Source organism: Podarcis gaigeae (genome assembly GCF_964106915.1).
Source record: "Podarcis gaigeae genome assembly, chromosome: 14".
Classification (NCBI taxonomy): domain Eukaryota; kingdom Metazoa; phylum Chordata; class Lepidosauria; order Squamata; family Lacertidae; genus Podarcis; species Podarcis gaigeae.
The window spans coordinates 31453240-31479388 of NC_139690.1; the positions used below are offsets into that span (position 1 = coordinate 31453240).

The 26149-nt window shown below is 45.2% G+C and overlaps 1 protein-coding gene across 1 annotated transcript in view; it reads right to left on the reverse strand.

The window, feature by feature from the left end:
* Positions 1–9427: 9427 nt before the first annotated feature.
* HS3ST6 (heparan sulfate-glucosamine 3-sulfotransferase 6) overlaps positions 9428–26149 on the reverse strand; it is a 78311-nt gene continuing 61589 nt past the window's right edge. Inside the window, exon 2 of the mRNA XM_083711002.1 lies at positions 9428–11519. Coding sequence (XP_083567128.1) covers positions 10901–11519 — 619 coding nt within the window. The 3' untranslated portion in view covers positions 9428–10900. The remainder of the gene's footprint in view (positions 11520–26149) is intronic.

Here is a 26149-nt window from a genome sequence, read left to right on the forward strand (position 1 = left end):
TTTTTTTTAATATGGCACGAGTTTATTCTATGTCAGAGGATTACACAGCAATTCAAACCAGCAGACAAGCTGCTGAACTTGGTGGGTTTGTAAATGCTCCTCTCTCTCTCTCTCTCTCTCTCTCTCTCTCTCTCTCTCTCTCTCCCTCTCCCCTTTTCTCTCCCCTCCCCATCCTGGTTTTCTCCGGCTTGAGGTCTGCCTTAAATTCCTTGAATATTTTTGATGGATGGGAAGAAGCGCCAGTGCCAAAATTGAAACTGTTTTTTCCTCCTCCTCCTTTTGGGAATGTACAGACTGTATACTCTTATTATGCCAACTTCTACCTGAATCATTAATAAAGAGGTATGAAAAAAGGCACCCCAAGAGCCCTCACTCAGCTCATCTGAGACCCAAGGATGTGCCTAGACCAGACTTCACCAACATGGTACCCTCCAGATGTTTTAGACCACAACTCCCAACTGCCCCAGCTAGCGTGGCCATAGAGACATAGCCTTTGCCAATCTGGTACCCTCTAGATGTTTTGGACTACAATTCCCATCAGTCCAAGACAGCATGGGTGAATGATGATGGGACTAATTCGAGCATGGCTGTTCTGTTCCAAAACAGTTGGAGGGCACCAGGTTGGTGTAAACAATAAACAATGTTATTATTGTCTTACCTACAAGCATCTGTGTGCAATCACAACAGGTAAAAGCCTGCTCTCAAACCAAGATTCAGTTCCCTAATACTGCCTTACTCTGAATATGGAAAGTGGTTTTGCCACTACTGGGGGCTTTTCCATTGGTATTGACCCACTAGGGCCTTTTCCATGGTGGTTCCCCATGTGTGGAATGCCCTTCTTAGTGAGGTGTGTCTGTCTCCATCAATATGAACTTTCAGGAGGAATTTGAAAACATTCCTGCTTACCCAGGCATGTGATGGCTAAAAGAAACCGTCCCTGGTAACCATGAAATCACTGATTAAGATAATGTTTTCAACTGTTTCTTGAATGGTTTTTCTAGCTGTTGTTGTTGTTTTTACTTCAAGATGAAGGGTGGGATATAAATTGAATGAATGAATGAATGAATGAATGAATGAATAGTAGCTTCCTGAGCAATGGTTGACCCATTAGACAATGAATGGGCAGTTATTATGCTTGCGGCGCTCTGCTTTATTTATTTTTAACCCCATAATCCCAAAATCCACTAACTAAAACCAGGACCAAAATAGTAGTGGAGCAGACACAGCATGCTCTTAAAATGAAGGACTGAGGCTCTGGATTCTTTTCCAGTACCAGATAATTGTTTTCCCCTATCCCATCCCCCACTTAATTCCCTTTCCTCCAATCTTTCCTCATTCCAGCTGCCTAATTTAGAAGGCCTTGTTGCTGTTAAACAATTGGGAGTGAGGACCCTTTCTGATCTGCTGCAAATCAGTTGGAGGTCTCCCAAGTGATCCCAATCTAACTTCTTCCCACTGCTACATTAGACCACACATCACAACATATTTGCTGTGATGGCTGGATGTCTGGGGGCAGATTGGTGGCTGGTTTGACAAGTAGCCAAGAATGCAAGGAAGAATAAGTAAGAATAGTCAGAGAAACTCAAATTTGCAGCGAAGTGGGGAGGCCACGTTTGCCAAAATCAACCTCCCCCAACTTGATGTCCACCATAAATTTTGGATTATGACCTCCACCAACCCCAGCTGGGTGCTCAATGGGGATGATTGGGTGTTGCCATCCAAAACATCTGGAGGGCACCAGGTTGGAGAAGACTGGCTTGAATAGAGTGGAATTGATTCAATGTGAGCGTTCTCAGGTGTGGGGTGGGTGGGGATTACAGAGTTGAAGGTAGCCAAGAGAAGAAAAACGGGCTCTAATGAGGTATCATTCTCTTTACATAACCATCACAAGAACAAAAGAATGTGCCCATTCTCCCTGTGTCAGTAAACAAACAAACCCTGATGGAAGGCAGCTTGGGCCAGAACAGTAGTAGGAAAGTAAATCCATGTTTAACTGAATGGAAAATGACATTGCTTGGTAAGCTGCTGGGAATCATAACTGGGGCGGGAAGTGCTGTTGTGCTCACATCCTGCTTGTGGGCTTCCCATAGCTGACCACACTGGGAACCGGATGCTTGGCTAAGTTGGGTGTCTGGTGTGATTCAGCAGCCAAACACTTATGTTCCTAAAAGGATGTTCTGAAAATTAATCTTGGTCTCCATGTGCCTGCATATCCAGGACCCAGATGAGCTAAGTTATTCAGAGGCTTCTGTGATGGACTCCTCTGGGTCAAAGGGGCTTCCTCAAGGTATAATGAGGACCAACAAGTTAGAATCATAGAATTGTAGAGTTGGAAGGGACTCAAAGGGTCATCTAGTCCAATCCCCTTCAATGCAAGAATCACAGCTAAATAATCCCTGACAGATGGCCATCCAAACTCAGTTTAAGAACTTCCAGTGAAGAAGAGTCCACCACCTTCCAAGGGAGTCTATTCCACTGCTGAACAGCTGTTACCTTCATAAAGTTATTCCTAATGTTTTGGTCAGAATATCCTTTCTTGTCATTTGAATCCATTGCTTCAGGTCATATCCTCTGAAGCAGCTGAAAACAAGCTTGCTCCCTTTCCCATGTTACAGCCTTTCAGATATTTGAAGATGGCTATCATATTACCTCTCAGTCTTCTCTTCTCCAGGTTAAACATCCCCAACTCACCCATTCCTCATAAAGTTTCAAAAGAGGACTGGACAAATGAAGGATGGAGAAGGCTATAATTGCTGCTAGGCACTCTTTCCTTGCCCAAAATACCAAGGTTGAAGTGAAACCAGGGAATCTCAAGGCCATGCTTCCTGTAGCTGCTTGAGGGACTGGCAATCACTACAATCACTAGGAGGCTTCTTTCCACACCATTCTATGTTTAAGAGATAAAGAGATGAACCAGATCTAAATATTGCTGCCCACCTCCTGTCTTGGGTGTAGGGTAGGCTACCCATCTAAGAAAATGAATGCATTTCCCCTGCAATTCTCCCACCCACCTCTGTTGCCACTGAAGGAAACTGGCTTGAGCAGAAGTCAAGAAGCCCAGCGACTGTATATTCCAAACACTCATCTCCATATGGGCAACTTTCTCTGTGCAAGTTAATCTCTCTTGACAGTGAACGCTGCCCTCTGTCCAAACACTTGACAGGGTCACATGATGAGAAAGCCGGCGAGATGGAATCAACGATGGGTGAGTGACAAGGTCACATGATCGCTTGCTGACCCTGCCAGAAAGGGTGAATATAGCTGACACTTTAGCCCCAAATGTTTAAATAGTGGGAATCCCAACAGAAAACTCCAAGAGCTTTGGGGAAAAGAAGCTGGGGCAGTTGTGGAGCATGAGTGACCCTTCCTTCCTTCATTGTTTATTTCTTGACAATGCCTCTGTGCCTTTTTTTGTCTCAAGCAGAGGGTGTTGCCGGCAGAGGGGTGATTTGCAGCTCCTTCCCGGCGATCAAGCTGAAAACATTCACAAGTATTTTAATAGGAACTTAGGAAGCTGCCTTGTACAGAGTCAGATGACTGATCCAACTTGTTCAATACTGTCTACACTGACTGGCAGCCGCTCTCTAGGGTTTCTGGCAGGGGACATTCCCAGCCCCAGTTGGAGATGCTGGAACCTAGGGCCTTCATCACACAAGGCAACTGCTCTATTACTATGTCCCTTTCCTAAACATTAAGTAAGATTCTTATGTAGGAGCTTAGAAAGCTGCCTTCTCTTAAGTCAGACAATTGGACTATCCAGATCAGTATTGCCTATGCTGACTGGCAGGGGCTCTTCTTGGGTCTGCTGGGGATTGAACCTGGGACTTTCTGCATGCAAGGGAAATGCTATGCCACTGAGCTATGGCCTTTCCCCAGACAGCAGGTCTGGAAGGTGAGGGAGCCGCAGCGAGGTGTTTGGAAGACAATGCTATGTGTCCCGGATTTCCAAGCTCTGAACCCCCTCAGCTAGCCTATGGCCTTCAGCTGCAGTGAGGGATGCTGTCCTGTCACCTGTGTGCAAGATCCAGCTGCTGATTGGCTTATGTGAATGGGTGTGCCTTCTTTGTATCAGGCAGGAAAATGTACGGTAATGGCTCTGGGTGATTCCAGGCTGTTTGTATTTTGTGGGAGGGATTCAGTCGCATACTGGGATCACAGGCATGTGCAATTGAAGCGGATTCAAGTTCTCTGATGCCCTAGCTCTCGTGACCCCTGAATCTAGCAGTAATGGGGAGACCAAGTGGGAGGCTGCAGAAGCACCAGATGGGGAGTGGGATCAGGTTCAGAGCTCAGAGCTGGCCGCCAAAGGCAGAGAGACCATTGGACAGGAGTCCTCAGGGGAAGCTCCCAGACCACCAAAGCCTGTAGGGCCAGAGCCCAAACCCTCCCAGGCATCTTCCCTTGAGTTGTCAGAGCCAGATGTCTCCCACTGCACATCACCAGTTGCACATCTATGTTGTGACTGCATTGGGAGTACTGCACACAGTTGTGGTTATGCTGCCTCAAAAAAGATATTGGAAAAGTTTCAGAAAAGGGCAAGCGATATGATCAAGGGAGTGGGGGCAACTCCCCTACGAATAAAGGTTGCAGAATAATAATTTATAATAATAATAATAATAATAATTTATATTTAAATAATAATTTATTATTTGTACCCCACCCATCTGGCTGGGTTTCCCCAGCCATCTTGGGCGGCTTTCGACAAAGACCAAAAATACACTAAAATGTCACACATTAAAAACTTCCCTGAAAAAAAGGGCTGCTTTCCGATGTCTTCTGAAAGTCAGACAGTTGTTTATCTCTTTGACATCTGGTGGGAGGGCGTTCCACAGGGCGGGTGCCACTTCTGAAAAGGCGCTCTGCCTGGTTCCCTGTAGCTTTGCTTCTTGCAATGAGGGAACTGCCAGAAGGCCCTCGGCGCTGGACCTCAGCATCCAGGCAGAACAATGGGCGTGGAGACGCTCCTTTAGGTATACTGGGCTGAGGCCGTTTAGGGCTTTAAAGGTCAACACCAACACTTTGGTAAGATGTGACATGATAGAAGTTTATAAAATTATACATAGCATGGAGAAAGTGGATGGAGAAAAGTTTTCTCCCTCTCTCATGCCACTAAACTCGTGAGCTGAATGTTGGAAGATTTTTCATAGAACCATAGAGTTGGAAGGGACCCTGAGGGTCATCTAGTCCAACCCCCTGCAGTTCAGAAATCTTTTGCCTAATATGGGGCTCAGAGCCACAATCTGGAGATTAAGAGTCTCATGCGCTGCCAGCTGAGCTATCACTTCTGGAAAGATAAAAGAAGGTACTTCTTCACTCAGCACTGAGTTAAACTCTGGAACTCACTGCCACAGGAGGCAGTGAAGGCAATCCACCTAGATGTCTTTAAAATACGATTAGACAAATTCTTGGAGGAGGAGACTATCAATGGCTACTAGCTATGATGGCTATGCTCTACCTCCACAGCTGGAGGCAGAAATGCTTCTGACTACCAGCTGCTGGAAGCCATAGGAAGGGAGAGGGCTCTTCTGCTCAGGTTCTACTTGCGGGTTTCCCAAAGGCATCTGGTCAGCCAACGTGAGGAAAGGGTGGCCATTGGTCTGTTCCAGCAGGTTCTTCTTACATTCTTATAAGGTAGCTCCCTTGTTCTTAAGGTTTATCAGATTGTGAACAAATGTTAAGTGGTGAGAGGAATGGAACTGTCGGAAGTGAGCAACGGATCTTGTTGACAGAAGATTAAAAGACTGCAGAAATATGGAAATAGCATTCAGAGGAAGTTATAGACAGGAGAAAAACTTTCTCCTGAATCATCCTCACAAAATAATGAGCCTGGAAGTGGCCTTAGACTAAATGGAGCATGAGAAGGAATAACAACAAATAATTTCCTAGTTGAACTCACGAAAGTTGCAGGAGGTGGTTTCAAGGAACATCTGTTTAAATTAATCAGAGAGTAGCAAAACATGCCAGTCAATTTGGACCACTATAACTGTTCTTACGGGCAGAAGGCAAATGCAAAGAGCCTCAGAGTTATTAACCTGTGCTTCCAAAATACCAGCAAAAGATTATGCAGAGAAAGGTTGCGATGAAATTTGATGAACAACTGAAATACAATTTGGATTTAGGAGGCAAGGAGGATCCAGGGAAGCCATGCTTGTAATCCAAATAGGGACCAAGATATATCTAGAAACTAAGAAGGATCACAACTAGGATTAACTGATCTAGAAAAAGCCTTTGACATCTTGGGCTGAAATAAACTGTTCACTATATTGTCAAGGACTGGAAAAGACAACGAGGCCCAAGGAATAAGAAACCATATATGCTGGAAGTACAACAGCAAGAATCATTCAATTAGTACCTAAGGTCTAATTTTGTTGATAGTCAGATAGTCAACAGGGTACTAGAGGTGTTGCCTAGCAACCAGTCAGAATTGCATGATTCTTGCTGAGGTAACTTGTTCTCTGATTGGCTGGGTAGTTCTGAGGGAGTTCCCCTCCCTGCAAGAGTAGTTGCATGTCTCCCTGCTATGAAAAAGGCTTGCAAATAAAGGAAAACCGCTGACTGGCTTTGTACAGTTTATCCAGTTCTGTATTATCAGTTTCTTTTCTCTCTGGGCTCTGCATGCAATCTATACTAGGGCTAGGGAACCTATTGCCCCTCAAATGTTCTTGGACTGCAACTCCCATCAGCCCCAGGTAGCATGGCCAGTGGTCAGGGATGATGGGAGTTGTAGTCCGATAATATCTGGAGGACCCCAGGTTGAAGAATGCTGTTTTAATCCTACCATTCATTAGGACAGAATGCAGGGCAAGTTCCCCCCTTTCATTCTCTCAGCAATCCTGTAACATACGTTAGGATGAGGTATGCTAGGCTGAGATGCAATGTCTGGTTCGGCTTGTGGGAATTCAAGCTCCAGGAAGCCTTGTACTGTTTCCAGTATGCCAGCTCTCCACAGTCTCTTCTGCCTTCAAGCAACCCAAAGTCTGTAAAATCAAGAGCTGAACTGGGTGGTGGATTAGGCAAATCAAGTCAATTGCACAATTATTCTTATGTTGTATAATGGGGTCTCATTTTCACTGTTTTGCATAATTTATGCTGCTTCTGTCAGTCATGGGGAGGAGCACACTGAAGCCCCTCCCTCTGACCTTGGGGAACCTTATCTAACCAGTCTCACTCTGGCACCTGAGATTCAGCAGGACTTGCCCTGCAGCCTCGCATTTGCATCCATAGGGACTAGGAACTTGTTTTTAAACAAACAAAAACGATGCACACAAACTCCACATCCTTGAAAACTGCACTTCTTAGGAGGCTGGGTTCTGTGCCACATTGCCCTCCTGCAGAACACAGTCCTCACTCCTGGCTGTTTGGAGATTAGAACCCAGGCTAACAGTCACAATGATCTGGATAGATGGCAAACCATTAAAAACACATTGCCTTTGAAACAGGCCCAGCGGGCGATTTACCAAATAGCTTGACAGATCTTCCACAAAAGCGCCCGTCCCGTCCCCCACTTAAAAATGGCTTGCTCCATTTTGCAACTCTTAACTCCAGCGAGCTCGCAGCAGTAACAAGAGGGCTTTTTCTGAATGCAGCGGGGATCCTCTGGAAAGATCTGACCATTTCCCCTTTCAGCTACCTTTTCCCTCTTCCTCCCCCCCACGAGGGGTTGTTTTTATTGTCCCCGTCTAATGAAGTAGCGGTTTCACCTGGTCAACCCCACAAGTGGTGCCTGTTCAATGCCATGAATGCAAATACTTGACCCCCTGAGCGGTGGGGCAGCAATTAGTTTAAGCAGGGGGTTCGTGTAACACTTCAAAAGTCTTAATCCGGGCGGCCAGCCTCAGCCCTGGCCTCTGCCAAGAGCCCATTGAGAGCTCTTAATGAGTCTGCAAGGCAAATGCTCGCTTTCAATGCGTTTTGGGGTCACGTCAGATGCTTGAAAAGCTCCACTCTATAAGGCATTGTGTGGCTTTGGAGATTCAGGCCTTTCCCTTTGTCGAGCTGGGGAGGGGGAAGGAAAAAAGACCCTCGAGCCCCAAACTCCCCTTTTTCACAAGGCAGAGACACAAACCATCTTTCAGAGCTGGGACCCTTTGGGCGCTTTGCATATCAATGGGCCTCGGCCTGAATGCAGGCACTCAGCTGAGAAATAGGATCACTATCGGAACTTCCCGGCATTCACGGGCTCTTGGGAATCTTTAAAGCCCTTGCCGGAGAATAATTTGGTCGAATGTCATGGCTGGAAACAAAACCTAAACAAGCAGGGGGCAGTCCATCATTGGGGGGGGGGGGGCGTTAGCAAAAAGTGACAACGGAGTCCCCTCGGCTTTGACATCCAACCCCTGGCAGGGCACCTGGCATAGCGCTTCCATTGAGGCAGGGGGGCTCATTGTGGCAAAGGGGCCTTTTCCTATGGTGGCCTTTGTGGCTGCCCCATATCACTCCAGAATTGCTCTACCCTGCATGTGCCCGCTTGACCATTTTGTTCTGCAGAACAGGCACTTATAATACTCATTCTGCACTTGTAAGAAATCAGTACTTTAGCGTGGTGGCACCTACACTTTGGAATTCCCTGCCTGTTGATGTCACTGTATTATTTTTGGTGTTCATGCACACAAAGTAGACCTTCCAAGTGTCCCTATTTTCCAAGGACAGTCCCAGATTTACAGAGGCCATCCCAATTTCTGATTTGATCCCGGGACGTTCCACTTTTTCTTAGGATGCCCCTATTTTCATCGGGGAAATGTTGGAGGGTATGCAGTTATGCAATCCCCAAGCCAAGGAGATAAGTAACTATACAACCTTTAGAAGACATCTGAAGGTAGCCCTTTATATACAAGCTTTAAAAATGTTTAATGTTTCATTATGTTTTTATATACCGTATGTTGGAAGCCGCCCAGAGTGGTTGGAGGAACCTATTATTATTATTATTATTATTATTATTATTATTATTATTATTAAATAAGACAACCCTAGTTTCATTGGAGAAATGTTGGAGGGTATGCATAAAACTTGCAAGCCCCCCCCCCTTGAGCAGAAAACTACGCATGTTGTAGAGGCTCCAATCGGACATACATTTGATTCATGTCAGTATGGCTCTCTGCTTTTTCAGTCAACAGATTAACTAGCTGTCTGAAGAGGGCTTGTGACTGTGTGCAGTCCTCAAAGAAGGCTGAAGAGTCCTTAAGTAACACCTGTACTAAATTGCTGGAGGGCTAAATAGTTTGAGAAAACAAAGACTTGTTAAGTCTCCTGTTACAGGCACTTAAGGCTCATGTATCCCTCTCTAGATTTCGCTCCAGGGAATTATTTGTCTCAGGTATTGCCTTTCGATCCTGTTCTTAGAAGCATCCATCTTGATCCGTGAGTTTGCACAGCGCATGCAGGACAGTGTCTCACACGTAAGAAGAAAAGAGATCTTAAACATTTGGAGTCTATTCAGAGCTTTTGTATTTTCCCTTTTATTAGTTCATATTTCTCACAGAAATGTTTGAGGGGCCATAAAAAAATGGGTTAGCATTTGCCAGATCTGTTGTAAAAAGAGAACAGGCCTCTTCTCTAAAAGGTTTGCATGGGGATGTTATCCTACGATGTAGACCTCCCCACCCTGCAAAGCAAGAGTGAAATGAACACCCACAATGCTTAAAAGTTGTTAGGAGACCTCCTATTCCCTTTACAGGGCTTCAATTCCAAGAGTTCCTAGGGAAGAAGGACTGATTGTTGAACCCCTCTGGAAACTTTAGCTCTGGGACAGGAATAGGGGTCCCTGAACAACTTTCAGTGCCCTTGACAACCTGCAGTTCCCACAATTCTATGACTGTTCAAAGTGGTATAACAATGCTTAAAATATATGGTGTGGAAGTGACTTCAGAGTCCACCACTGAGCCTTTTATGAACCTACCACTTCCTTGCTCAGTGTTCTTTGATCATAGATGCAGATTCTGGGCATGTGTGGGGCAACTTTGTGTGTAGTTGTGCATCTTATGATATCCACTTGTTGCAGTGGTCAAGTGGGCCAGAACGTGCTAGCCTGCTTGCTCCACATCTTAGAACATTATTAGCACAAAAGGAGGCTCTTCTCACATGCCACTTGGAGAACACTGATCGTCTCCCAGGTGGATGAACTGGGAGAGCTGTTAGGAGACTCTTATTCCACTCAGAGAATTACAATTCCCAGTGTTCCTCAGGGAGAGGGACTGATTCTTAAACTAGTTCTGGGGGAAACAGGGTTCTCCTAATCACTCTCAGTTCCTTTAACAAATTCTTTTGGAGAGGGAGCTATGCCTGTTTATGGGACCCTAGTGCTTTAAATGTATGGTTTGAATGTGGCCTTAGTTCTGCCCAGAGCACATCAACTGAAATCAGTGGCTCAACATTAGTTATGTCCATCAATATCAAAAGGCTGACCCTGAGCAGGACTAAAGCTGGATTCATCCCAAAGGATGTGTGGAGAAGAACATAGTGGGCTGTGCCATTAGTCAAGGCTGTGTTCTGCGTTCTTCCTCCCTTGCTCGCATTCTCATTCACTCACACTCCTTCAAAAACGTCCTGCAACGTGCCTTGTCTATATTAGCCAGGTTTATTCAGCAGAATATTTTGTCAGATCTGGGTTTCCTGGACCTGATCTCTTCTGTTGCTGATGGTGGTTAAAAAACGAAACAAAACCAAAACTTAAATACTTTCTCTCTACTCGGTAAGCGTACATTTCTTCCTTACTGGCAAGAGGTGATATAAATTATAAAGAAAAGGAGATGTCCCCCCCTGACCCGAGACCCATTTCAGATGTCCCTTGCCCTACGACTGTGTGTGGGAGGGGCCTGCAGCATTCAACAGGCTGCTGGGAATAGGGCCATTCCACCCTCTAGCAAGTTCAACTTTCCCCCTGTCATGTGAAGGGCTCTCTCCATCAGTCCCAGCCAAAGTCCTGCCCTGTCATCTGGTAAAATTTCATGTTAAAGGGTCTGTAGAACTCCTGCAGGCGGCGGATGACCTGCGGGTCGATTTTGGGGTGCGGCCTCCCTTTGGATTTCCCTAGGCACCGGGGTCGGCTGCTCCCTTCGGGCTTCTTCAAGCAAGGGAAGCCCTTAGTCTCGTTGAAGTAGAAGTGCTTGTCCGTCACCACCCGCTTGATCCCCAGAAAATCTTGGACGCGGGCCATCTCCCCGGCTGGGTCGCTCACCAGCCTCTCCCCGCTGACAAAGAGGAACTTGGACAGGGGGAAATACCGCAGCCAGGTGTCCAGGTGTTTGGCATAAATGCCGATCCGCACGGCACTCCAGGTTGTGTCGATGAGGCCCGTGCTGACGTTCTTGAAGGCCAAGGCTTGGAAGCTAGGGATGGTGGGGTTCTTGGAAAGGGTCTGAGTGTAGTCTGAAATGGCCCGCGTCACCGGGTTGCGCACAACCACAATCAGCTTGGTGTCCCTGGACATGTTGTAAATGCGCCGGGGGGCTTCCTTGGTCACAAAGTAGCTCGGCGTCTTCTCCATGGTGATCTGTCCCTCCAAGGTGCGGGGCATCAAGTTTCTGGGGAAATAAAAGGGCACTGGTAAGGATCCTGCCTCGATAATTCTACATCCTTCAGACCTCCACCAACTCTCTGTGGGTGCAATCAGATACAACTAAGATCGCATTGGTTTTCTTTTTTCAAAAAAATATCATTGATTTGTCCACAGATACAAAAAATGCAAGCCTAAGAAAACCAAAAATTAAAAATATAAAGCATAAAGCACTGCAGCCTGGAAGGACAAAAGTACAAACATATAGCACAGATCCGACACGATAATCAAGTATTTACTCATGTAAAGATTCTCTTTACAAATAATAAAGACATATAAAAATATAAATGTTCTCCACCTGTGAATTCCATACTGCTTTGGTTTTCCTGATTATAATGCAAGTGCTTCCATCCTGTTTTCTAACATTCCTTTCACACTGCAGTGACTGTTGTATTATGAGGGGACTGTGGCTTTACCAATATACTGGCATTGCACCAAGACTGTAACAAGGAGCTTTTAATTTGCTTTTTTAAATTTTCAGAACAATATATATTCTGAAAAACAAATAATAACACTATTTTAAAGCCAGATTTTTTTTAAAAAAATGCACATATATGAATATGAGAGAATCTGTCCACTCAGTTTTCTTATTTGTTGAATCATCTGTTCAAGCTCTACAGATTTCCACATCGATTTGTGGATACATATATATATATATATATAGTCAGCAGGAAATTTTTCTGTTTTTTTATTTTGAATTCCCCCTAATATAATGCATTTTTGGATGTTACTGTCTCCAATATATTTACTTTAATGTTCCTTTCCTGCTGATATATGCATGGGAGAACTGAATTGCAAAATTCAGAGATGGGCAGATTTCGCAGGGGAACTGTGTTTCATTTTTTGTATTGTTTCAGAAAAAAAATGAAATTAAATGTGAACAGAATTCGGTTTTTCTTCCCCACCTCACACCAGATACACTGCATTGCAGTAGCCTAATCAGGAGTTACCAGAGCATGCATTACTGCTATGGAACAATTAACTTTCCCCAGCTGTTGTGAGTCTGTTGCAGCATAACAACAAAGAGGACTTGGAGTCTTTGTTGTGTGTGTATTCCCTTTTGGTGCTGTAAGGACAGAACCCTCTCCTGTGTTTGTGTGTGGCTTGCCACCTGGGGCTCTTTTACAAACAAAAAAACAAGACCTGCATTCATGCTTGAAAGCTGCGATGACCTGTTGGGCATTCTTGATAAACTTGAAAACAAGCTCTCTGGGTTTCAGCCGCAGCCTTGAAGTGAGTAATACTCTTGGGAGCTGCAAAGATAACACTTCATAGACGCAGAGGGGAGCGGGCACTCCAAATTGGGCACGGTTTGAAGAGCCAGGTCACAAGGAGATACAATGCCGTGTCCTCAAGCTACCAAATCAAATTGCCCTTCCAAGACTGGGCAGTCAGCAAACACTGACAGCTCTTGCTAACTGGCTGAGGTTTCTGGCACGGCGCAGGTTTAAAAAAAGGGACCATTGTTCTTCCGTTCCACGGCGCCTCCAAACACCAGTTTGTTCTCCTGTCACTTCATGACTTATCTGCCAGCCTCGTCCTCAGGAAAACGAGACCCACTTAAAAGCCTTCTCAAGATGTTGGCGCCTCCCTGACTGGAGTGCAGAAAACATGGGACGAGCAACAGGGAGCAAAGTGTGGTGGCTGGTGCAAAGTTGGAGGGTCGTAACTCGGCGGCAAAGCTCCTGCCTTGCATGTAGAAGGTCACAGGTTCAATACCCAATGGCACCTCCAGGTAGGGCTGGCAATGCCCCCTGCCTGAAATCCTGGAAAGCTGCTGCAGTGTAGAGAATACTGAGCTACTTGGACCAAGAAGAAGAAGAAGAAGAAGAGTTTGGATTTGATATCCTGCCTTTCACTCCCTTAAGGAGTCTCAAAGCAGCTAACATTCTCCTTTCCCTTCCTCGCCCACAACAAACACTCTGTGAGGTGAGTGGGGCTGAGAGACTTCAGAGAAGTGTGACTGGCCCAAGGTCACCCAGCAGCTGCATGTGGAGGAGTGGAGACGCGAACTCAGTTCCCCAGATTACGAGACTACCGCTCTTAACCACTACACCACACTGGCTCTTCCAGTATGAAGCAGCTGCTTGTGTTCCTTCCCATGTACCTCAGCTCAGCGGTAGTTTTTTCCTGGGCTCTTCCTATTCCATTGTTCCTCTTTGACCTCAATGCCTCTACTTCTGTCTTGCCATTATCGACCTACTGTTCATTCACATCATTCCCTACCTTTCAGCTTCTGGACCCTCTTCCCTTCAGATTCAGATTAGAGAGCTGATGTTGTGGTTAGAGTGTTGAACTAGGGTTCAAATCCCCACTTAGCCATGAAGCTCTCCAGGTGACCATGGGCTAATCACTCACTCTCAACCTAACCTACCTCAAAGGGTTGTTATGAGGATAACATGGGGAGGCGGAGAACTGTGGATGCCACCTTGATTAATTAAAATTTTTAACCCCCCCTTGCTATATATCAGCAGTGCAAAGCTTTCTCCCATCTGAAGACTCTGTGCAATATATATATATATATATATATATATATATGGAAAAATAAGACTATTTCCCTGAAAGGATCTGAATGACTTGTCCGAATTTTGTCAATGCAGGAAGTGAGCAGAACATCCATGAACACACCATGACATCACAGCAGTTCTGCCAATAGCTGGAGATGGTGGACAAATGACAGGCAGGATTTAGTGTATTAAAATATTTCATCAAACATTCACAGTTCCTAACCAGCCCCAAACTGTAGAGCCATATTGAAGGGGAATCTTCCCCTTGCAACTAATATTTGCAGATTATACTCTTTTCCATACACGGTCAGAGCCTTAAAATAAAAATAAAAATCAGTCATGCTCCTGCTCTCTTCCTCGCCGTCCCCCACCACATCCCACGCCCATGGCTTCCACATGTCAAACATTAACGCTCTGCGTTCTTTCAGATCCGGGCTTTGGTCACAGGACATTTCTGAGGGGTGGGGACGACCATGAACCCATTTCAACAAGACTTTCGGGAGTGGAGCCAAGTTCCCCTTCCCCCACTGGAAAAGGAATACCAAACAGTTCAGTTGCATGTCAATTATTTTAATGACAATCAGATGTCAGAAATTAGGAAAGATCTGGGGGAGGGAGGGGTGTGTGAGAAGGAATACGTTTAGCATGTACATATGTCAAATGTGTCAGAAAGCTTTCCTGTTTGGGGAAAAAAAAACTTCTGGAGGATATTCACATTCAGACAATACGCTTCTCCTTTCCTGTAATACTGCTAGCTATTTATTTATTTATTTATTTATTTATTTATTTATTTCCAGGGCTGCACAGAGTTCCACTCGCACAACTTCTTCTCTTTCCCCTGCGAACCCCTAAATATTCTCTGATTTTGAGGGTGCCTGTGGGTGGGGCTGGAGGGACAGGAGAGGCAGAGCTGCAGCCACATAATAAGATATACCAATATTATTCAGTTCGGTTTTGCTAGCTTTTCCAAAGGAGTCTTGTGAGTCTGCCAGCACCAGCCACTTGCAGACATTAACAGCAAATGATTGTGTTCGCTTCCATGCTTTGGAAAAACACTCACGCAGGAAATCTGCAGTGAAGATGCTGACAAAATTTCATGAGAAAACACACACACACAAAAATTGATGTGAAAAAGTAGCAAACTGAACGTAAAGATTTGAAAAAGGAGAAACCGAAATCATGAGATGCAATCATCATCATTAGACAGCCCCACATAAAGCGTGTTACAGTAATTGAATCTTGACGCAATGAGCGAATTGTCATGGGCTGTCTGAGTCAGGACGATACAGATTGCGGATTGGCCGAGAACCTGGGTGGCTAAGCAAGGACTGGGGGCGAGGCTTCCCTCAACCAGTTCTCTTGTCTCATCTGTTCCCAGAATGAGAGCCACATGTCCTGCCTCCCTCTCCATCCCCACCCCTCTCCATCTGACACTCCTATGGTGCTCATTGCACTGCCCATCTTGTTGCTGGGAGTAGCTCTGCCTACCTCAAGGGAAAAGGTTCACCCATCCCAGCCACTATCTCAGGAGGCAGAGACACATTCTCCATCACCTAGGTCTAGGAGGAACCAAAAGAGAAGAGAGCCTACTAGGCGTAGCGAGAGATTTCAGAAATGCTTACTGCCCGAAAATGAGCCTGGCTCATTCCTATATATAGGATGCCAAGGGGTGTGACAGTGTCAGATCAACGTCTAAAACTTTGGCAGTTGGAGCACCTGCCTTTGTTGCTGCTGAATTTGGGATTAACCGTGTGCATTGCCTGGGGTGCCTTAAGCCAGCAATTTGCATCTGCACTGCAGTGATCTAAGCATTAAAGCCCTTGGAAAGAATCCTTCTTCAGGTCTTTGTTCTTCAGCAACTGGGAGCCAGGACATGAATGAGCCGCTGTGTTCAGCGAAACAGGTCCAGGAATGGTAGCAGCTGGTGTACCAGCTAAAGTTGGTAGAAGATGCCCCTCCATTCCATGTACTGAAGCTGAATGGGCCAGCAGTTTAGACAGGGTCTTCCGACAGGCTAGCATAGGGGAGAGTAGGAGGGAATACACACAGCTCTGCCTGGGTCCCATGACTGCCACCCCAATGCATCTGCCACCTGAGGAAGCAGCCTCACTCTGCCTAACGGTAGGGACTGGCTCTAGTTTGACTGTATTACCACTGTACATGGACATGGATTTTGTTAGCTATCATAACACAGTGGTATAATAACATGAGCTATTCCACCAGAAGCCCAGATCAAGAGTGAACATCTCAAGGACACCAGTGCTTTTTGGAAAGAATAATGTACAAAAAGAAAGAGAAGTCCATCAAGGGGGCTTATTGATCGCTGGTTAAAATCAAAGCTTGTTCCAGTTTCATTTGAGCATCTTCGAGACAGATTCAGGATTGATTAAAGAAAGTCCTTCTTCACACATTGCAGAGTTAAACTATGGAACTCGCTCCCCCATGAAGCTGTGATGGTCACCAGCTTGGATTGCTTTCAAAGACGACTGGGCAAATTCATGGAGAGGGCTATCGATGGCTACCAGCCACAATGACTATGCTCTTCTTCCACTGTTGGAAACAGTAATTGTTTCTGAATACCAGTTGCTGGAAATTGCTGTGCTCTTGTGCTCAGGTCCTACTTGCCAGTTTCTCACGGGCATCTGGTTGGCCACTGTAAGAATAAGATGCTGGACTAGATGGGCCACTGGCCTGATCCAGCAGAGCTGTTCTTATAGTATTATGCTACACAGACAAATATGACTCCTTTAAATGTTAGAGGCCCTCTTCAGATTCCTCCTGTGTTTGCTCTCGGCTGGATCGCATCTGAGCTCAGCCAAGCCCGTTTCTCCTTCACCCAAAAGACTCTCCAATCATCACTTTATTGTTACGCCAATAAATATTTACTGAGCGTTCAATGGCTTTTGTTCTTCATTTAGCGAAATGCAAGTTGTAAGTGTAACTGTTAAGGGCTCTTTTCTCCAGCCAGGCATTTTCACAACTATAGAGCACCTGTCTTAATGATGGATGGGTAAATCACTCCGTGTTAAGTGCTTAATCAATGCTGGCTGTTAAGGGGCCAGCGAGGGCTGGTCTTGAGGCTGCCAGTGGCACAGAGCTGAGAGCAAAGAAACAAAAACACCCCACATAAAGCCAGGCCGAGCTCTAATTCCTTTATTAATTCTCTCCTCTATGCTTTCTGCTAAGACCTAGTTTGTTCCTTGACACCTTATTCTTAGCTGCCTTCAGTTTGAGACCCCAAGGGATTGAAGGATGGAGGATAGAGCCCTTGAATAAATAGGGGCTCTAGAATATAAGTGTGATCAGGGCTGGCACAATGCTGACTAAGATGGGCCCAGTGCCAGCTCCAAGCCACTGATTCCTGGATTATTATTATTATTATTATTATTATTATTATTATTATTATTATTCCTTTCTCCCAAGGTGGGATTCCAGGTGGCTTCCAACATTTAAAAACACATTATAAAACACAAAGTAATAAAAGCAAACTAGTTAAAAACAATAACTAAAATACAGCAAAACACATTTGGAAACAGCAATTAAAACGCAGTGGCCAGCATCATCTGCATCTTCCCCACGCATAAACCTTTCAGAAGAGGAAGGTCTTAGCTTGCAGCTGGAAGGATAAGAGGGGGAGCCAGTCTAACCCCTCCTGGGAGGGAATCCCACACTCTGGGCGCAGCCACAGAAAAGGCTCTCTCTCGTGTCACCACCAACTATGCTTCTGATGTTGATGGGAACTGAGAGATGGTGCTCACTCGAGGGTCTCAGCACCCAGGCAGGTTCATAGAGGAAGATATGATATTTCAGGTAGCCTTAGCCCAATCTATATAGGGCCTTATAGATCACAACCAGCACTTTGAATTATTCCCGGGAATGGACCAGTAGCCAGGGACTTATTTGCTTATTTATTTAAAAAAGGAAAAATAAAATAAAATACACAAATAGAAACGTTAGTATGTAAATTCATGAACATGACCAACAGCTGGTTTTTTAAAAACCAAACAGAACACATACGCATTTTCAAAATAGGGATATCATATCCAAATCTCAGTTTATTATCAAGTTTTAGAGTGGTGTGTGCGTGCTCCAGAATTTGCACATCATTCAGAAATGTCCAGATTGCCTAAACCCTTCACAAAATGGTCATCAGTAAAGGCATCATAATACAGTGGTACCTCAGGTTAAGTACTTAATTCATTCCGGAGGTCTGTTTTTAACCTGAAGCACCACTTTAGGTAATGGGGTCTCCTGCTGCTGCCGCGCCACCGGAGCACGATTTCTGTTCTTATCCTGAAGCAAAGTTCTTAACCTGAAGCACTATTTCTGGGTTAGTGGAGTCTGTAACCTGAAGCGTATGTAACCTGAAGCATATGTAACCTGAGATACCACTGTAAATGACACAGTTGCTGGTGTGATAGAAGGTCCTACTGAGCAACTTAGATATCCCATTCTGCACCAGCTGCACCTTCTGAGCCAACCTTGAGGGCAGCCCCACATGAAGCGTGTTACAGTAGTCCAACTCTGAGGTTGTGAAAAAATGGGTCTTACAGCACCTTCCACTTTGGCATAATGGTCAGAGTGTCAGACTAGGATATGGGAGACCTGGGTTCAAATCCTCACTCGGCCATGAAGCTCACTGGGTGATCCTAGGCCAGTCACTGCCTCTCCACCTAACCTACCTCACAGGGTTGTTGTGGGGATTAAATGAGCATGGGGAGAACTATGTAAACCACCTCAAGCACCTTGGAGGAAAAGGTGGGATGGAAATGCAATAGGTAGATAGATAATTCATTGGCAACTCTAGGTGATACATTTTTCATCCCTTTGTAGGATCCTCCTTGCTCTCCTCGGACTCTTGCTTCAGCTTACCAACTGCCTTGGGAAATCGGGAGCCCAACGCTGAATGCAAGCATTGTTTGTCTTCTGCCATGGCCCCACCCCACCTTACCCCATAGGTGGTCTTTGGCACCTCTTGGCCCCACAGAATCCCCCTCCCCCTGTGCCAGGGGAGCTGTTGCTTTGTTGGGTCAAAGCCAAGGAAGAGGAAACAGAGCTAAACAGCTGCCCAGGAGGCCTCTGCTAATCACTACTTTTTCTTCTTCCTGAGAAGCAATATGGGATAATCATAATGACTTGTAAAAAAACACACACACACAGCAGTTTGATCTGGAGCCAATCTGTCTCATTATGTCGGCCTGTACAATATGCAGACTTCTTTGATGTACAAAGCAATGGGAGATGCACGCCATAAATCCGAATGGGGGCGGCAACATCTCGTTGCAGCCCAGCCAAGCACCGATGGCCTTTCTCAGCCTGTTCTCTGGGAATATCCGCTTTGCAATACTTAAATATTTCCCCGTTAGCAGAAGAAGTTAAGAACTGCCTTACACGATTAGCACAAAGGCTGACCTAGAACAGCCAACCTGCAGCTCTCCAGGGATTTTGGACTATGACTCCCTGGCATCCTACAGCCTGCGCTGGATGGAGATGAAGGAAGTTTTCACCCAGAGTTCCCTGTGATAGTTGAGATTCCTGCATTTCAGGGGGTTGGACTAGATCAGTGATGGCCAAGCTTGGCCCTCCAGCTGTTTTGGGACTACAACTCCCATCATCCCTAGCTAACAGGACCAGTGGTCAGGGATGATGGGAACTGTAGTCCCAAAACAGCAGGAGGGCCAAGTTTGGCCATCACTGGACTAGATGACTCTCGGGGACCCTTCCAACTCTAGAATTCTATGATAAACCACTCTGAAAACTGTAGCTTTGTAAGGGGGATAGGGATTTCCTAAGAACTCTCAGCACTATTAACAAACTATACTTCCTAGAAGTCTTTGGGGGAAGCCATGACTTTTAAAAGTGGTATTATATTGCTTTAAATACATGGTGTGGGAGTGGCCTTTGCTATGACTGCTTTCTTCTCTTTAATATTATTAAATATCACCTTCTGAGACCCTTATTTGTGTGCTTCATCCATGAGAGGTCTGGAGGGTGGCAATACAAGACCTTTTCTGGCCTTTTCTGTAGTGGCTTTCTGTTTGTGAAATGCTCTCCCCAGGGAGGTTTGGCTGGTGCCTTCAATATACACCTTTAGGCGCCAGGTGAAAATGTTCCTCTTTAACCAGAACTTTGGCTGGTTGACATTAAAATGCTTTGGGGAGGGGGCAATTACAGGGTTGTTCTTGTTTTTATTTCTATTATGTATTTTGTATTTTTATATTGTGACTTTATCTTGTGAGCCACCCTGAGACCTGCGACTATAGGATGGTATACAAATTCTCCTCCTCATCATCTCTTTCTTCATCATCATCATCATCATCATCATCATCATCATCATCATCATCCCTTTCATTTAAAAATGCTTTTTGATTCTTGTAGGTCATCTTAGGGCTCATCCACACTTCTGCTTTCTAACCACAGGTCCAAGAAGTTTTGCCTTTGCCCCCTGCTCTCCCCCTGAAAATGTGCTCTTTAGTACTGAATCACAGCAAACATCGTTTCAGAGGAAACCTGATGGATGTTTGCTCCAATTTATTGGTAAACAGTGGGATAGCGGCAGGTCAAGTGGAAATTCGGGTGAACCCTTATAGGTTGATACATGCAATACCCATAAACCCCACTGAAAGCAAATCCCCCCTCAAAGAATTCTGGGCACTGTAGTTTATCCTTTAAAGGTAAAGGTAAAGGGACCCCTGATCATTAGGTCCAGTCGTGACCGACTCTGGGGTTGTGGCACTCATCTCGCTTTATTGGCCGAGGGAGCCGGCATACAGCTTCCGAGTCATGTGGCCGGATCCTTTACAGACCTACAATTCCCAGTAACTCTTAACAAACTACAGTTCTCAGAAATCTTTGAGGGGGGAAATGTCCTTCGAATGGACTTTAAAGTTGCAGCCTTATTCAAGAACAAGTTGAACTGCAGATGTGAACAGGCAGCACAGCTTTCAAAAGGCTAGAGGTGAGTGAGGGTTTTGTGCTGTGAGTAACAGTTTCGGAACCAGCAAGGAAATCACAAGCGGTGAGAAATTTAGGAGCCATCCAGTGAATGAGTCAGCCAGAAGAAAATAATTTTGCTTCTGAACTCCTTTGATCTTGCCTCTTGCCCACACAGAGAACGGAGGTGGCTGCCCAGGCAGCTGTACTAAGCAACAGGCTCAACATTGCCCAGCAAAGATTTATTAGGGTTTATGCTTCTTTCCCACCTTATCCCTTTGGCACGTAGGTCAGTAATGTTTCCTTCTTTCCTGGTTTAGAAGGTTCATTCTTTGCCTTTAAATGGATTATCTGGTTGCCTTGAATAACAATTTTGTCATTTGCCATGTTTGACATTAGAGCTAATATAGAGAGTTAGGAAAGCAGGTGGGGGGGGGGCATAGATGGTGACACATAGGTTACATTCACACCATACATTCAAACCACTTTAAACACTCATTGGTTCCTCCAGAGAATCCTGGGATCTGAAGTTTGTTAAGGTGCTGAGAGTTGCTAGGAAACCCTCATTCCCCTTCCCAGAGTTGCAATTCCCAGAGTTCTCCGGAAAGAGGTTTTGATTGTTAAATCACTCTGGGAACTGTAGTTCTGGAAGGGCAATGGAGGTCTCCTAGCAACTCTCAGCATTATGGGAGCTCATTTCACTCTTTTACTTGCCTTCCTTTTCCCCACAAAGAGCTACAATTTCCATAATTCCCTGTGACGAAGGACTGATCGTTAAGCAACTCTGGGAATCATAGCTCTGGGAGGAGAATTAATTATTTGGAGGTGGGAAGAACCCATGGTGTCATGGTGTTTTAAATGCATGATGTGAATGTGGTTCTGTCCTGGTTTCTAACATTCCTTTTGCATGGCTTTACCTGTTGCATTATAGAAATGTGTAGCTTTTGGCTTGATAAACTGCCATGCCATACTAAATTTCATTCACATCTGTGGTTTGACACAACATCGGCCCTGACTGGACATGTTGCCACCCTTCTGTTCCTCCAGGATTCCCCCGGGGGGGGGGGGGAAACCTTATTCACTGAAATATTACCCCATTTTTCCTCCAAATAACATGATCCACGAAAACAGTGGGAAAATTACAGAGCAAAACTCTTCTGACTTTCCAAACTAACAGGGTTGCAAAGAGTTTTCTTCTTCCTGGAAGTAATTAAGATGTAAATGAGGGCTAAACTTCCTCTAGATTTTCAGAAGTGACCTTTACGTCATGTGAAAGATGTAAAATGTGAAAATTATCGCATAGGCACGTCCTGCAAATACCGTGTTATTAGGAGGTCTGTTCTGCACAATGTAAGAACTGTGGCTGCTACCCTTTGGAATCCCCTCCTGTTAAATCTTAGACAGCCACCTTCTCTTATGTCTTTCCACTGCCTGCCGAAGACCTTCCTCTTTCAAGAAGACTTTTAAACAGAGATCTTGCCCACTCTGCAGCTGTATTGGAATTGTTTTTAAGATGCTTTAAATCTGTTTTTACTGTTTTATTGCTTGTCGTTGACTGCCCTGGGCTCATTTGTGAGGAAGGGCAGGGTGTAAATTGAATTAACTAAACAACAACCTTTCACGCTTGCCCAGGTGGAGAGATATCTGTGTTCGAAACCTCTGACTTTGGCATGGACAGAATGTACAATGTACAAAAGTGAGTCGTGTCTGTTGCCCTGCCCACTTTTGCCTCTGGCCCTGCTCACCCCCAGCATGTGGCCCCCCAAAAGTTGGCCATGAGACATTGGGCTGGAAAAGGCTGCCCACCCTTAGCCTACGGGAACAACCACAGTCCCATCAACTCCACAGTTTTGCCCTACTCTACCGACCAAGCAGAGAGTTTTAGATATAATATTACACACAGCTACTGTGTGCCGATTTATGGAATAATTTATGTCCTTTCCAAATGTTTTTCTGAGTTTCTCATTGAAATTTTTTTTCGTAGTATAGGAAAATGATTCTTTCCATGTGTTCCTTCCGAATGTTAAAAAAATATCACTCAGCAAACACAAGCTTAGGAACTAAATCAATCATTCTGCTTAACGTGCAATAAAATGTTCATTATCAAGTGGGGGCAGGGGGAAAAAAAACCCAGGCTGTGATGTCATTTGAGATACTGGAGAGGACTGCATTAAACCAGGCCAGTAAATCCTTCCAGCCTATCTCGAAAACACACGAGCACATTCATTCAGCTCAAAAAGTGGAGGAATGTAATATTCTGCCCAGACTTCTTTCCCTTTTTCTTTCAATAATAAAACACGCCACTTCAGATTTATTTTATACGCCATAACATTTTTTGCTTCAAATAAACTGAGGAGGGAAACTCGCAAGATGCACTAACAAGCTGGGAAACTCTCCTTGCTTTCAGAATTGCCTCTTCCAATGTAGCTGTGGAAAAGCAGCTCGCTCTCTCTTTTTTGATGCTGTGGGCCGATTACAAACTGATTTTAAGAATTCCCCACACAAGGAAAAAAACTACTTTGCATATATAATGTAACACCTTGGCTGGAAGACTAAATTCCTTCAGCAACAGAAGTCGCCCACTGGAGACCAACTTCTGTTTATAAAAACCAGGAACTACCAGAATAGTGAATGAACATGGGTGGTCAGAAGAGCTTGAAACACCTCTCTGCAAATCTCTTTCTCCCCCAGCCCAGCAGCACTCAGTTATATCTCACAGGTCTCTGTTCCATGTTATCTTCAGCAATAGCGGAAGCAATACAGTGCAGCCAGCCTCTTCTTGTGCTGTGCAGTAAAACTGGGCAGTAGCATCTGAATAAGCCAAATTCACGCTGGACACCTTAAAATCAACAGACTTTAGGGGACAGGATGTAGCTCAGTAGCAGAGCATCCATTTTGCATGTGCAAGCCCCCAGTTTCAACCCCTGACATCTCCAGGTAGGGCAGGGAAAAGATTTCTCCCTGAAATCCTACAGAACCACTGTCAATCAGTGCAGACAATCATGAGCTGGATGAAGATGAGGGTGTTAGATTTATATTCTGCCCTCATCAAAAGATCTCAGGGTGGTTCACCAGTTAAAAATGCAAGTTAAAAGCACAAATAAATAGTTAAAACAGAAACAACAAAGCAACGAACCCCTTCCACAACCACATTTAAAAGGCGGTAGAATATAATAAGCCAAAGACCTGGTTGAAGAATAACGTTTTCGCCTGGCATTGTAATATACTCAAACTTTCTTGGCACGATGAGCAACTGGGCTGCCTAATTCTGTACCACCCAAAGTTTCTGAACCGTCTTCAGAGGCAGCCCTACATATAACACATTGCAGTACAGTCGTACCTTGGATCTCGAATGGCTTAGTAGCCGAAGAAATCAGCTCCTGAGTGCTGCAAACCCAGAAGTAGGTGTTCTGGTTTGCGAACATTTTTCAGAAGCTGAACTTCCTACATGGTTTCCGCGGCTTCCGATTGAGTGCAGGAAGCTCCTGCAGGCAATCAGAAGCTGCGCCTTGGTTTTCGAACGGTTCCAGGAGCCAAATGGACTCCCTGAATGCATTAAGTTCAAGATCCAAGGTATGACTGTAATCTAATTTAGAGTTTACCAGAGAGAAGAAGAAGAAGAAGAAGAAGAAGAAGAAGAAGAAGAAGAAGAAGAAGAAGAAGAAGAAGAAGAGGAGTAGTTTGGATTTGATATCCCGCTTTTTCACTACCCTAAGGAGTCTCAAAGCAGCTAACATTCTCCTTTCCCTTCCTCCCCCACAACAAACACTCTGTGAGGTGAGTGGGGCTGAGAGACTTCAAAGGACCTTGACTAGCCCAAGGTCACCCACCAGCTGCATGTGGAGGAGCAGAGACGTGAACCTGGTTCACCAGATTACAAGTCTACCGCTCTCAACCACTACACCACACTGGCTCCATATACAACAGAAGTTAGACTACCCCTGTCCAGATAAGGGCACAGCTGGACACCAGCCAAAGCTGATGGAAGGCACTCTGAAGGAAGCTTCTTATGCTCCTACGTATTCAGTTAAACAAACTGCAGGAAGCGGCATCACCAGGAGTCCATATGCATCTAATGGTGTGCAAATCGAGAGAACTGTATGTGGCAATGCAATGGCCTGTAGCAGCTCCAAAATGAGGCTATGACGTTGGAACCGCTGAGCCTGTGCCAAAAACTTACACCTGCATATGGTAGACAACAGGGGTGCCAACTTGAATAAAATGTTGGGCGGGGGGGGGGGTTGTCGCTCTGCATAATCGATCACATGATGCAGCACATGCATACAATTTAAATGGCAATGCCCATCAACTTTGTGGGGGCCCAGTCCGCTCAGTATTTTATTGGGGGGAGTGCAAAGTGGCACTGGCCCCTAGGAGTTGGCTCCTATGGTGAACAAGCCACACGGCAGAAGTATTATGGGAAATACTTGTTGAAGTAAGTGCTATTGGGAACGTACCTATAGGTTTTACTCAAGTTTGAGGTTCCCTGTTCAGCCTCCTAGCAGATTTAGGGCCCATTTAAAGCAGTAGCATACCCCTTTAAATAGTCATGGCATCCCCCCACAAAAAATCCCAGGAACTATATTTTGTAAAGTGTGCTGAGGGTTGTTAGGAGAACCCTTCCCCCCATAATTTCCAGAGTGGCTGAACGATCAGTCTCTGTTCCCAGGGAATTCTGGGGATTGGAGTTCTGGGAGGGAAACAGGAGGTCTCTTAAACAGCCCTTGGCACTCTCAACAAACTACAGCCCAAGTATGTCAGCCATGCACATCAGAGCAATGAAATCAGCTGTTCTTCACTGCCTGAACAGCATTCTCAAGGCAAGTCTCAGCTGAAATGCCGCAGTGCTTCATTTCCCCATCCACTCTTTCCGGCAACTTGCAAGATAATTTCACGTTTCCCACATTTTCATTAAGTCTCTAATTCTCCCTCTGAAATTACCTCTGTTCATTATTGATAACCCCCTTCGAGCTCGAGTTAAGTTCTTTTTCCGGGGTGGTGTGGGGGGTGGGCGGGGTGCTGTAGCGGGAAGGCCAGCTAGAAGATACCCATTACACACCACTTTAAGCAAAAGCACTGGGAACTCTAATTAAATTTCCCGTTAATTTGTATTGACCTTAAGAGAATGTCTTTGGAATGCTAAGCGTTGCCTGCAGGT